Source organism: Carcharhinus amblyrhynchos, chromosome 7 (assembly GCF_965287045.1).
Source record: "Carcharhinus amblyrhynchos chromosome 7, sCarAmb.v2.hapA, whole genome shotgun sequence".
In the NCBI taxonomy this organism is placed as follows: Eukaryota; Metazoa; Chordata; class Chondrichthyes; order Carcharhiniformes; family Carcharhinidae; genus Carcharhinus; species Carcharhinus amblyrhynchos.
This window is the reverse complement of record NC_137330.1, coordinates 66,175,994-66,190,014: the sequence shown is the minus strand read 5'-3', so window position 1 is coordinate 66,190,014 and position 14,021 is coordinate 66,175,994. Positions and strand designations below refer to the sequence as shown.

General features: G+C 40.7%; 1 protein-coding gene across 1 annotated transcript in view; it reads right to left on the bottom strand.

Moving 5' to 3' along the window:
* trdn (triadin) overlaps nt 1-12,831 on the bottom strand; it is a 209,007-nt gene extending 196,176 nt beyond the window's left edge. The window contains exon 1 of the mRNA XM_080193433.1: nt 12,413-12,831. Within this exon, the coding sequence (XP_080049559.1) occupies nt 12,413-12,434 (22 nt within the window). The 5' untranslated portion in view covers nt 12,435-12,831. The remainder of the gene's footprint in view (nt 1-12,412) is intronic.
* Between the last annotated feature and the right edge of the window lie 1,190 nt (nt 12,832-14,021).

The following is a 14,021-nucleotide window of genomic DNA, read 5'->3' as shown; positions in this document are numbered from 1 at the left end:
CTACCTTGTTGAATATGTTTAAATCACGGGTAGATAGATTTCTGATAGATAAGGGAATTAAGGGTTATGGGGAGCAGGCAAGAAAGTGGAACTGATCCATTTCAGATCAGCCATGATCTTATTGAATGGCGGGACAGGCTCGAAGGGCTAGATGGCCTACTCCTGCTCCTATTTCTTATGTTCTTAAAAGGAGTAGGAATAGACCACATGGTCCATTGAGCCTGCTCCACCATCCAAATAATCATGCTGATCTTTCTCACCTGTTCCCCAAATCCCTTAATTCCCCAAGAGACCGGTGCCGAGAACCTCTGATTTCGCCTGCTGCTGAGCACCAAATTCAGCCGTGTGGGAAGGGATGAGATCAGCAAGTCCCATCCCAAATGTCTGTCATTCCAGCCTTAAGCGTAGTCAATATGGAGCATCCATAAATCCTCTGGGATAAAGAACTCCAAAGATTCACAATCCTTTGAGGGAAGAAATGTCACCTCATCTCGGTCCTAAATACATGACTCTTATCCTGATTTGGTACCCCCATGTTTTAGATTCCCCAACCAACAGAATCACTTGGTGTCCATCATGTCAAGCTGCTTCAGAATTTTTTATGTTTCAGTGAGATCATGCCTCATTCTTCTAAATTTCAAAGAATATAAGCTCAATTTACTCAGCCTCTCATCATAGGACAATCCCCTCATCCCAGAGACCAATTTAGTGAACGTTCACAGTACCACCTCTAAGAGGAGCCTGAAAAAAAGCACAAGAATAGTGACCATTGTTTAAATTAATGCAGATCTTCTTGCGTTTTTTCAGGGAGCAATTAAGGGGCAATTTAGCAGGGCCAATCAACCTAACCCACTCCAAAGATGTGCTGGTTAGGTTGATTGACTATGCTAAATTGCTCCTTAGTGTCAGGATAAATAATTAGGGTTATCTGGATAGGGCTTGGTGAGATGTGGTTGGGCAGACTCGATGGGCCAAATGGACTCCTTCTGCACTGTAGGGATTCTATGGGATTCTATTATTAGATCCATTGCATTCCAAAATAATTGGCTGAAATCAGACCTTTAGTTTTCCAAGTATTAAGTATGCTATTGTGTTATGAATTACGATTGACATCAGCCCCGCCATTTTTCAAATGGTGGTAAGTGGGGAATGAACTGTTAATACTTAAGAATGTAACCCGCATGATCTTCTCTGAGGTATTATCTAAAAAATATCTCAATCAGTCTCTACTTCAATAAAATTATGTGTATTGTTCATATCTTCTAAGGTAGGACTTGCTTTCTCTATTCATCTTTAATCATTTGTTACACCCTTTTCTTTTCAATTCTTTCCCAAAGCCCAAAGTTCTCCTTATGTTTCAGATAGAATCTACAATACTCTTCATGAGTTGAGCACTTTCCATCCTCTTATGACATATTCATACACAATTCCCAGGTCATTTAAATAAGGCATTTACAACATTCCAGCCACTGAGAGATCCCCAAGTATCACTATTTTCTTTTGTTATTCTTATGCACAATTCTTATACAATAGGCTCTCCTGTTGCTCAGATGGTTTAGGATTAGACATAGATGTTGTAATCGCAGAGTTAGTTGTAGATATTTATGAACAGCTGAAGTTTAGCAGAAAGCAGCTGTAACCCTTTGTGAATCATTATTTAAAACTAGCAAAATATGGCTTCTGAGGCATCGCAGATGCACATCAGTAGAAAGGCTTCCACATATTTAGATATTCAGCTCTTAATCAGATACAGAGACACCTCTTTATTAAAATTATTAATTGACACAGAATTAAATCCTTTAGATGCTGATGAGTTCCCTTATATTTCAGCATAGTTAAGTTGGAATTTGAAGGAAGAGTAGATCAAGTTGAGCTCCACAATCTGAATACTTTAAAGAAACAACCCTGAGTTTGGATGAGTGACTTAGCCACTTTTCACAATTGATGGTAGAATTGGGCAATACACTGGCAGGTAACTCATCTAGTGGATTTTAACTGCTTACCTGCCTGGTTTATGTCAGCTACCACTATGATAAATACATAGATTGCACATTGCCAAGCAACATCACTTTTTAAACTTATGAAATTCAAATGCATTTTTCCAACAAATTTCACATTTTATTTTGGAAATTGATGATAATGCTCCATGTATTTATTTTTAATGGCCATTTAAACATGGTATAAAAGTACTTTATGGAACTGAATTACTCTATATTTGAAGGAAGCAAATAATGATTAAAACATACGGCCTTCGTTTATCCAGTCAGATTATGAGCAGGCTGAAAATAACCTATGGCCTTTCCTATCTGAGTCAGAAGCTCAGAATGCCGTGTTAGATGCCACCATCAGCACTTGTTAGCATAAGGCACGCAGGTCAGGTTATGCCCAGTAATCAGTGATTATGATACATGAGGTCGAGAAATCCAAGTTCAAGTTACACCTAGTGAAATTAGAACATTCAGTACCTGCCACAAAAATCCTTCTGAGGCTCAGGAGGAACATATCATGCAAGGGACAATCCAAACATAGAAACTGCAGTACAATTTATTAGGTGCACTTTCTAAGATATATATGACCTAGTATACAAAAATAAATGCAAAAATGCAAGTATTTTAAGAAAGTGAAAAAAAATGAGTGAAGAAACAGTAGCTCTATTGTCAGCAATGCATTTTCTTTTAATACAACACTCCTATTTTGTTTGTACTGTTCTAAGGTAATGAAGTGAAACCCACTCATAATGAACTTAAGTACATGAAAAACAATTAATTTTCTTAATGTTGCAAAGAAGCACCATAATCTAAGCTGCTCAATCATGAGTGAAGCATCGTAAGTATTATATCTTAATGACAAAAACAGCTTTCATACAACTCTAGCAGATACATTCTGGTATTATCTATGCTGAGCTGGAGGTTTTATTAAAGCAAAGGATTTGTACTGTATAATATTGTCCAGGACACTGGACTTTGTCTCCAGTTCATGGAGGAAGATTTGGAAATGAGACTGGGAGTAAAATCAGGAAAACGTGTTGATATACTTCCCAATCGCCTCAGAGTGAACTTGCTAAAGGTAGGATCTATCCAACACTGGTTAACCATTCGACGGTGGCCGGTAGCTAATTATTATGAATTATGCATCTATTTAGGGTTGAATTAGTAATGCTGCTCGGATCATTCCTGAAGGAGATGGGCCCACACTTAGACTGAAACCCAAGGGTGTTTGCAGGCATGTTCCTGGCAGCAAGCCAGTGGGCCAGCAAGACCTCCTTTAAATTCACACCTGAACCATGCGTGCCAGAGGGATACAGATATGGTTGCAGACTGAAGAGTGGTTTTCCCCTCCACAATAACATGGCAGTTGTGGCCAGACTTATTTTTACTTAGAACCATGGAAACATTATAGCACAGAAAGAAGCCATTCAGACCACTGTGTCTGCCCTGGCTGAAAAAAACTAGCTTCTCATTCTAGTCCCACATTCCAGTGAATTCCAGCCACCCACCACCCACTAAATGAAAATGTATTTCTCACTCTCCCCTCTAATCTTCCGATCAATCATCTTAAATCTGTGCTCCCTGGTGATTGACTCTTCCACTAGGGGAGCCAGATTTTTCCTGTCTACGTTATTTAGGTCCCTCATAATTTTGTACACCTCAATAAATACACCCCTTAACCTCTTCTGTTCTAAGAGAAACAACTCTTGGCCTACTTTTCCATTTGCTGCAATTTTCAAATCTTGCAATAGTCTTGTAAATCTTTTCTCTACTGTCTCTCGAACAATTATATCCTTCCTGTAATGTGGCAACCAGAACTGTGCACAAAGTTCCAGCTGCAGGCTACAGCTCTCAATGACTTGAACTGGAAAACAGGGAAGAGAGCTGAAACGCTCTTGCAGCAAGTCATGAAAATTACTGAGTTAATGAACCAGTTTTGAACTCCAGTGTGATCTTGAAGGTAAACTTGAAGAAAAGAAATACAAAATCCTTGAGTACATTTTTTCTGCTAAGTTCACTGTAACATGTGCATTTCTGTGTTTACTTCACTATCATTACATTTTGATGTATTTTTGAGTGATTTCCCAATTCCTTGCACTCAGCAAACCACGGTAACACGATATCTGAGAATTGCTCATATTTTGAGGTGGCTGCATCTTCACATCTGTCTTAATTGTTTTTGGCAACTTGTTAATTAAGTCTAAAGACCAATTTTATTGCCAGTTGGTTGAGATTTTTTGAAGGCTGGGAAATTGGGTTGTTTAATGGAATATGTAGGATCCAATGAAAGCATTATAGCGAGCAGATTTGCTTAAGATTTTCTGATTGTGTGGTTGTGTACTTCAGAAATTAATAATTTCCCATGTATTTATTTTGGCTTTTTAAGATTGAGATGGTGGGGGGGGGGTGGTGGGGAATGTACATTTTGTTGCTTATTTTCAACATCAAGCAATCTGAGCCTTGGGTACAGCAGAGTGAAAACTATTTAATATTTTACACAGCATGAATGGAGTACTAATGTGACAAGCTTTTCACAGACTGTAATTATTTGAGGAACAGTAACTGTGTTAGAATCAACCATGCAACAATTTTCCATATACAAGATTCCAAATAGTATAGAACAACTTGCATTTTTATCATGCTTTTTATGACTTCAGGACTTCCCTAGTGCTTTACAGTCAATGACATAGTTTTAATGTGCAGTCTCTGTTGTAATGAAGGAAATGTAATAAAGTAAATGATCAATTAATTTAAAAAATTCCACATTGGGAGCATTGCTTAAAAATTAGAATCAGATCTTTCCGCAGTGAAACTAGGAAACTCTTCTGCACACAAAGGATGATAGGCATTTGGAATTCTCTTCATTACTGATACTAGAAGAACATCAGTGCCAGGACAATTGTTTAATTTAAATCTGAGGGTGCAGTAAAAACGGTAGTAACTGCCTGGTTAAAATCTTGCAGCTATGTGTACGTGCAATGAAAATGCATTAGCTGTAACCTCATCAGTCCACAGAAAGTGTGTGCCACTAAAGTTCGGGAACTCTATTACCATATATTTGAATAGCATTAGCGACTTCCCAGCAGTATTATCCACCCACATTACAAAACCTCCCCACCCTTTTCTGCCGGTGTGACCCCCTGTCAGTGAGGTTTGCAATGCCTTTGACAAACGGACACCTGGTGTACAGTGTCTGCTACCGCCCCAGTAGGGAGAGAGTCATGCCCAGGTATGGCCCCGACACTGCCCCCTGGCAGAGCAGAGTCAAGGAGGGGGGCTTCTGATGAAGGGGTCTATGGAGTGCGATTCCCTGGTGGAGGCCATGCGTACTGAAGAGGTGGGATGTTCCCTGTGTCAAGGACAGGATTCCTTGAGGATGGCTCTTTGGTTGGAAGATTCCCTATCTCTATGTAAGGAGGGTGGATTCCCTAGGGCAGGCCATGTGTGTGTGCAGTTGGGGGGGCGGGGGGGGGGGTGGTCTGTGCAGGGTTCCTGTGTCCATGTGGAGAACCTTTTTCTTATTTTTATTTTGTTTAGAATGGGGCACCCTTTAAAAAAACCCTGATCTTTTGAAAGCTGGCATTGCTGGCAGGTGGGCTGATTCAGAGCCTGTCCCACCAGGCTGACATCATGGGATCCACCTTCAGGATTGTTTTTTGGCCAAATGTCAAAAAACATGGCAGGACAAGCCAGCAGTGGAATCGGCGGGCTACACAACTCTTTTCCTGCCTGAGTTGATACAAACGGGAAATTTCACCCATAGGCTATTTTTGCACTCACAACATCAGCATGGCACAGACAGAATTTGGAGTACGTCCTTTACAGGAATATACAGAACTGGCAATAAAATCCTCTATAAAATAAAGTTAAATAAAAATTATTTTCGACCAAGCAAGTGGCCACTGCCTTGAAATTTAATTTTGGATTGCTCCGGGCAGCCTCAGGTGACCTTTGTCATGTTAGTCAGACAGCATTACAGCACTGCAAAGTAAGGTCATTGATACTCTCTTCAGATGGATCCTCTTGTTCAGTGCAACCTGAAAAATATGTCAATCTATATCCATAGACAAAGAACGAAGAACGATGCAACAGAGGAACAGGCCTCTCAGCCCATTATGGCAACACAGATGCCTCTTTAATCTAATATTTTCTTGTATCTACATGGTCCATATCCCTCTATCTATCCAGATGCTTCTTGAACATTGTAACAGAATCTGCTTCCACCACCTCCTTCAGCAGTGCCTTCCAAGCATTCACCTCTGTGTGAAAAGCTTGCCCCTTACATCTCTTTTAACCTTTCTCCCTCTTACTTTCAACTTATACCCCAAATAATTGACCCTTCAACTATAGGAAAAAGACTCTCACTATCCACTCTATCCATACTTGTCATAATCTTGTAAACCTCTTTCAGGTCTCCCTCATTCACCATGTTCCAATGAAAACGATCCAAGTTTGTTCAACCTTTCTTCTTTGTCCAAATGCTTCAAACCAGGCAACAACCTGATAAATCTCTTCTGCATCCTTTCTAATGCATCAACATCCTTCCAGTAGTGTGACAACCAGAATTGTACACAATACTCCAAATGTGGCCTAACCAAAGTCTTATACAGCTGTAACATGACTTTCCAATTCCTATCTATACTCAACGCCCTGACTGTTGAAGGCCGGCATACCATATGCCTTCTTGACAATTTTGTCCACCTGAGTTGTCATCTTCAGGGAACTGTGAATCTGCATACCGAGATCCCTTAGTATGCTAATATTTCTAAGGGCTCTACTATTTAATGCACACTTTCCTTTTATAGTAGACTTTGCAAATTGCATCACCTCACATTGATCTGGGTTAAATTCTACCTGCCAACTTTCATCCCAGATCTCCAGTTGATTTATATCCTACTGTATCCTCTGACAATCCTTCTCGCTATCTACTACTTCCCCATTTTTTGTATCATCTGCAAATTTACTAATCAGATTACAATTTCCTCCAAATCATTTTTATATATTATAAACAACAGAGCACCCTGCACTGATCATTGTGGAACACCGCTTGTCACAAACCTCCAGTTAGAAAAGTACCCTTCCATGTTACTCCTTGCTTTCTATTCCCAAGCCGGTTTTGTATCCATTTTACCAGCTCACCTCAGAGCCTTCAGATATGACTCTGCATTCTGTGTCACTTAAACGGAGGCTTTACTGAAGTCCATGTATACAATACCCCCTGCCCTGACTGATAAATTGTTTTTATCAATTGCTCAAAGAACTCAATCAAGTTTGTGAGACACAACCTCCCCTTCAGCCTAATCTCTTCCAGACGTGTATATATTCTGCCCTTAAGAAACTTCTCCAATAATTTCCCCATCACTCTTGTAAGGCTCATAGGCCTGTAATTTCCCAGACTGTCTCTTCTGACCTTCTTAAACAGAGGAACAATGTTAGGTACTCTCCAATCCTCTGGTACCTCACCCATGACTAAAGAGGATATAAAGATTTTGGCCAAGACCTCAGCAATTTCTTCTGTCGCCTCTCTCAGCATTCTGGGATAGACCTTATCTGACCCTGGGGACTTGTCCATCTTAATGTTTTTCAAATCCCCAATACCTCCTCCCTTTTTATTACAATATGCCCTAGAATGTCAACATCCTCCTTTCTACACTCACCCTCCACCACATCCTTCTCCGTTGTGAATACTGATCTAAGACTGCTGGGTTTCAGAGGTTGAGGTCATAGTTGATAAGCCCCACAATGACAGCCTTCTTTACTTTTTTAATAGGAAAGGATTTTATACCTAAGTTAAGCTAGTTTGTGATGACAAATGCTTATCATGCATATTAATGTCTGTTAGCCAAGACATAGTCACAACATTTCTATCATATGAGAATTCACTGTGTGTTCCCATTCTAGGTCTGATGATGCAAAATCATTTGCAGGGATGGTCCAATGATAATTACAGATCTGTCCTGATGTCTTAGTTTATTACTACAGTGAACCATCTTCAGATAGAGAAGAAGAATAAATAAATGGAATTATCACAGTGATCAAACATTGTGTGGCTTCACAAAGTCTCATTGTGTCTGGGAATACCTGGTGCAATCCCACAGTACAGCCCAGTTCAGACCCTAGAATGATGTGTCTTACAGCACAATATAGAAAATGTTACTACTTCTTAAAATTGTAGAGAATAATAATTAGCAAAGAAGGAAGTCTATCCACCTCTACATCTTAGTACACAGGAAGAAGCAAGAAATCCATCAACATGCAGCAAAGAGGGCAACAGATTATTTTTAAAAAGATCATGAGGACAAATGAACATCTTTCAGTCATATCAATAGAAGCAAAGTGCTGCTGATACTGGAAATCTGAAATAAAAACAGAAAGCACTGGAAAAGCTTAGTAGGTCTTGCAGCACCTGCGGAGAGAGAAACAGAGTTCATGGAGGGAATTATCCAAGCCTCTTGTGTTTCTCAGTAGCTGTTCACTGATGAAAGGATTCTCTGGTCCCACTGCTGTCAATGGGATTTCCATTGCCCCGAAAACCATGGTGAGATTTGTCTAGTGGTGGTGTCGTGTTGGGGGTGCGCTGCCAGCAAGACTGGAGAACCTCCCTCTTATATGGGACTATTTTTCAGAACTGAAGAAATAGGATGGGTTTTATGTCATTGAAAAGCAAGAAGGGAAAGGAAGAATAAAAGGGAAGGTCTGGGATAGAGGGCAGGAAAGATCAGATATCAAAGATGTCATAGAAAAAGGGAAGAGGGAGGGTTAATGGTTGTAGTAAAGAGATGGATCTTCTTTCCAGAGCGCATGTAAATTCCAGAATTTCATTTGAAAGCAAAAACATGAAAAACAAAGCACTAACTGACACGTGGCCAAAGAAAAAACCAAAATGGAAAACAGAGGTCATGGTCTGAAATTGTTGAGCTTAATGCTCAAGCCAGAAGGCTGTAAAGTGCTGAATTGGAGGATGAGATTTTGTTCTTGAGCTTGTAGTGAACTTTACTAGAAAACTGCAACAGGCTGAGGGCAAGAATGTGAATGTAGGAACGAGGTGGTGAATAAAACTGGTGAGCAACTAGAAGATTGGGGACGTGCCTGTGTCCTGAAGGGAGATATTGCACAAATGCAATCTGCTTATGGTCTCCCCAGCGCAGAGGAGACCACACTGTGAGCAGTGAATGCAGAGGAGACTGCACTGTGAGCAGTGAATGCAGAGGAGACTGCACTGTGAGCACTGAATGCAGAGGAGACTGCACTGTGAGCAGTGAATGCAGTAGACTACATTGAGAGAATTACAAGTAAATTGCTGCTTCACCTGAAAAGAGCGTTTGGGACCTTGGATGGTGAGAAGAGAGGAGGTCAAAGGGCAGATGTTACACCTCCTGTGATTTTGTGGGAAGGTGCGGTGAAAAGGGGATGAGATGTTGGAAGTGTTTGAGAAATGGACCAGGGTTTCACTGAGGGAATGGCCCCTTCCAGAATTCTGACAGGGGAGGTGAGATTTGTCTAGTGTTAGCATCATGTTGAAGATAGCATAAGTGGCGGATGATGATTCTTTGAATGTGAAGGCAGGTAGAGTAGAAACCGAGGACAAGTTACAAGGGTGGCAGGGTGGCATTGTGGTTAGCACTGCTGCCACACAGCACCAGAGACCCGAGTTTGATTTCGGCCTTGGGTGACTCACTCTCTGTCAGGAGTTCTTCAAAGTGTCGATACAGGCTCGATGGGCCAAATAGCCTCCTTCAGCACTGTGGTTTCACTCTGCAAAGGAGGGGAATGGGTGAGATCAGAAGTTTGAGAAGTGGCTTGGATACGGTTGAAGGCCCCCGTCAGCCACAATGGGAAATAGCCTTGGCCGAAGAGAAAGGAAGACATTTCACAAGCACTGCTGTGAATATTGCATCATCAGAACAGATCTGATGGAGAGGGAAAAGCTGGGAGAATGGAGGCCTTTACAACAGGCAGGATGTGAGGAACTGAAGTCATGATAACTGTATGAATCAGTGCACTTGAAACGAATATTAGTAGACAGCCTGTCCCCAGAAATGAAGACAGACAAGATGAAGAAAGGAAGAGAAGTGTCAGAAATGAACCATGTGAAGGTGAGAGAAGGGTGTAAATTGGGTGCAAAATTCATGTCCAAGTTCATCCTGTCCAAGCTCATCTTGAACAACTCATTTCTTGTTCACTTCTTCGAAATACTGATCACTTCTGTATCTCTTGGACCACAAGGAAATTTAAAAGATTAACACAACAGGCAGCAGTGATGTTGAGTTAAGAGGCATTGATTGGTTTCTGAAGTTACTTATCATCAATTAATGACAAGAGGAAAACATGATAAGTCAAGGACAAAGGAGTGTTATAGGACATGCATGAGAAATAGTGCCTTCAGTTACTTTGGTCAATCTTTATGTGTGACAATATGGAGGATGGTGGAGGTCGCATTGACTTGCTTTGTTACTTCATTTTATTAAATATCTACCACTATCTCAAAGGGCTTCTTGTTCTCAATCCTGGGGAAGCCATCTTTTCTAGATCTAATTTCATCAATTCAATGCTATGGCCACATCCAAAAGCTTAACAGGCAGGATTTTCTGCCCCACTGCGCTAATTAAATAACATACTGGGATGAGAAATATTAGTGAGAGGCAAAGAAAATCAAGTTCACACCTGATTTCTCATCTTTCCCAATATTGTTGGCCCCATTCTGCTGGTGAAATCAGCTGACCATATGTGAGGGGTGCGAGGCTAATTTAAATAATGTATCAGCCATTTTTAATGTAAATAGTGAGCCTGGAATGTAATAATCCAGGCTCACTTTAGCTTTTCAACTTCACCGGTGGAGGTCCTCAACAAGGGATACCAGATGTGGTGGCCTCGCCAGTGGCACCCGAAGCCACTGAAGCTCCCCAGGGTGGTTGGGGGCAGGGCCAGACAGTGCCACTTGAGCAGTGCCAGATTGGCACTGTTAGCTGGAGCCCTGACACTGACCACCCTGGCACAGGACATGGGGGGTGTCTGCTGAGGCAAAGCCAGAAAGTGGTAGGTCAGTAGGAAGGGAGGGAATGGGGGAACCTGCATCAGGGGATGGGGGCTCGTTGATGGGGTTGCCGATCAGGGGCTCGAGCCACCAATCAGGGGTTGGGACTTGGACCGGTGATTGGAGAGGCGGTGCTTGGGTGGGGGAAGGGAAGAGGGGGTGATCGGGGGTGGGGCCATTTTCCCATTTTCTTGCCTGGTCGACGCATCATAAGTTTTGAGAAAATTCCATCTGACATCTCTTCCAATCCTTCTTAAGGCATGACTTCAAAATTTATCTTTTATTCAGTGCTGCAGTTTAAATTCTGCAATACCACTTGATTTCCCTCCTTCCAAATGGTTGCATGCCAATGACCACTGAGTCCACACCACGCAATTAATGAGAGGTTTTCCAGGAAAAAGCCGAAGGAAAATCCAGTCTAATATTGTATACAGATGTGAAAAATGCTAGGGGTCTAATCGAAGGAGAGCATGGGACCATCTGAAGAACAGCAGGGGAGTTCACCCTAAATTCCTGACTAATATTTATCCGTCACTGTTTACATCAGTTCAATAAAGGGGATATTCCGAGCCTTGCACTTCATCAGGCAAGTTAGAAGGTCAACATTCTCAGCTTTTCTGGTTTTAACAGAGATTAGTTGAACTTTGTTTGCTCACATCTGTGAGACTGTTCCACTTAATCACTAACTTTTATACTTTCCCACAGGTTGCTATATTCAAATTCAACGTTGCAAAAATACAGATTAAAAACAGTTTATTGCAGTAATTACACAATTATTTCATTAGCATGATGCAAACGATTTTATTGGTGAAAAAGCAAAACAAAATAGTGTGATGAATTTAGATTATACATGTGCCCAATCCAAGTAACTAAAAGTATAAAATATTTGTTGAGTGAAACATGATGCATTGCTTCTAATCAAAGCACACTAGATTATGCTGTCTTTTTCTGTAATTTATATCAATCACTTTATTTATTTCTACTGATGTATATTAAACAGTCAAGCAAATTGATGGAGTAAATATCAGTCATCTGATTAATGCTGCCATCCATGTGGAATTTCAACAATGCTGCTTTAATCATAATTCCCTAATGAATTTAAAATTCATGTATCTGATATTAATATGCCCATCCCCCAAATGCACCAGCAATAAACTCCAGCGCATAATTTCTCAGGCTACACAATCTGTGTTATTTATAGAATGCTATGGTAATCTAATTCTGCTGCTGACTGATGCAACCACTTGCAATTCACACAGCCACTTGCAAAATCTTGCTTCGGCATAAAACATATTTGAATTAATTATTTTTCTGGGGCTTTTAAATTAAATATATTTTCCATGCAGACACTAAACAAATGATACAGGCACTTTTGCTGCTCTCACAGTACCTTCAGTTGTGATTTCAGTCATACTGGCCAAGATTCTTATTTCCACTTTCCTGGCAGTTCAATCAATGTCTTCAAGTATGATGAATTTGGTTTCTCAGAACTAATAATAAGGGGACGATTCTCACACTTATCAAGTCGTGGTACTGTGGAGGTCTTCTGTGTCCTTTGCAGAGTCCTCACCCCACCAGCAAGAGCTTTCACAACTGGAGACTTGTTGCTGGCAATAAGGATATCAACTTCAATCTAAAATAGAAATGTCTCACAATGTGTTTCCATGTTCCCAGTTTTAGAATCATTTGTATCTGAAGGAATCCAGCACCAAGGGACAGCAAAGCAGGAAAGGACACTAAAAAGCACAGTTACTCATGACACAGTTCAAGCCCTTGCAACTACCCCTCTCTATCTACTGCTGCCCAATGTATAAGTCAAAATAATGAAATATTTGCCTCAAGGTAACCTTATCCATTAATACTCAGCTTTATTATTAGAACAGCTAATACTTACTCCATTCTGCATTGCCTTTTTTAGCCAGGGGAGGGTCCACACACAACTGGTGTCAGGAAGCAATGAATGATGGGTACCAAACTAATTTCTTTTTTATGTTCCCTGATGATTTGAATTTCAGCTGCCAAACAGGATTTACAGGGACAGGAGATTAGCCTTGTAATAAAATTAAGGGCGGAATTTTCACAAAAAGTTTCAAATGCCTAAAAATTTGCTGCCGCTCACACTGGCAGAATCTTACGTTCCCACTGATGGTGCACCACTGCGATGGGTTTCCTGGTGGCAAGTGGTGCACTGAGCAGGAAATCCTGATGATAATGGCGGGACATAAGATTCCACCGCCAGTGGAACATGCCTCGGAGAGGGACTATTCAAAGGCACTATATAAATGCAAATCTGTCTTTCTTTTTATGGTGCAAAGGTGAACTTGCAGAGAACTACAATATTGGGACAACCTGTAACAAATGCTTAGCATTGTGTTCGGGGTCATTTCTCATTAAAAAGTAAGATCAAATTATTAATTACTTTCATAATAAAGGCAAATGTGTTACACTCTTACACACATAAATAAAGAAAAAATAGAAAATCAAGAAGATCTACAATTTGACCCCAACAAGATTCCAACAAATAGCAACGTGGTGACCCTGTTTTAGATGTTGGTAAGGAGTTACTTGCTGGCCAGAACACTTGCAAGCACTCTTCTGCTCTCCTTCAAAATGGTGCTGGAGGATCTTTTATGTCTACCTGAGAAGGCAGGTGGGACCTCAGTTTAACATTTCATGTAATCCCCAACTTCTATTACATTGTATTACAAAGTATACAGAAGTCTTTTTTTTATTTGTTAATTCTTTGGATATGGGTGTTACTGTTAAGACTGGCATTTATTGTTCAACACTTGTGGGCCTTGTGAACCTCTAAATTCATTGTGGTGAAGTAGCTCCCACGATGCTGCTGCAGATTTTAACCAAACAATAGTGAAGGTATGAACTGAATTTTAACCATAAAAAAGTGAGTTTGGATTGGGTGGGGTGTTAAAGCCTGAAAAAAGAGTTTGTTTACCCAACACTGTGTCTAACTTTCCCATTTCCAGCTTTAGTTGAAGCTG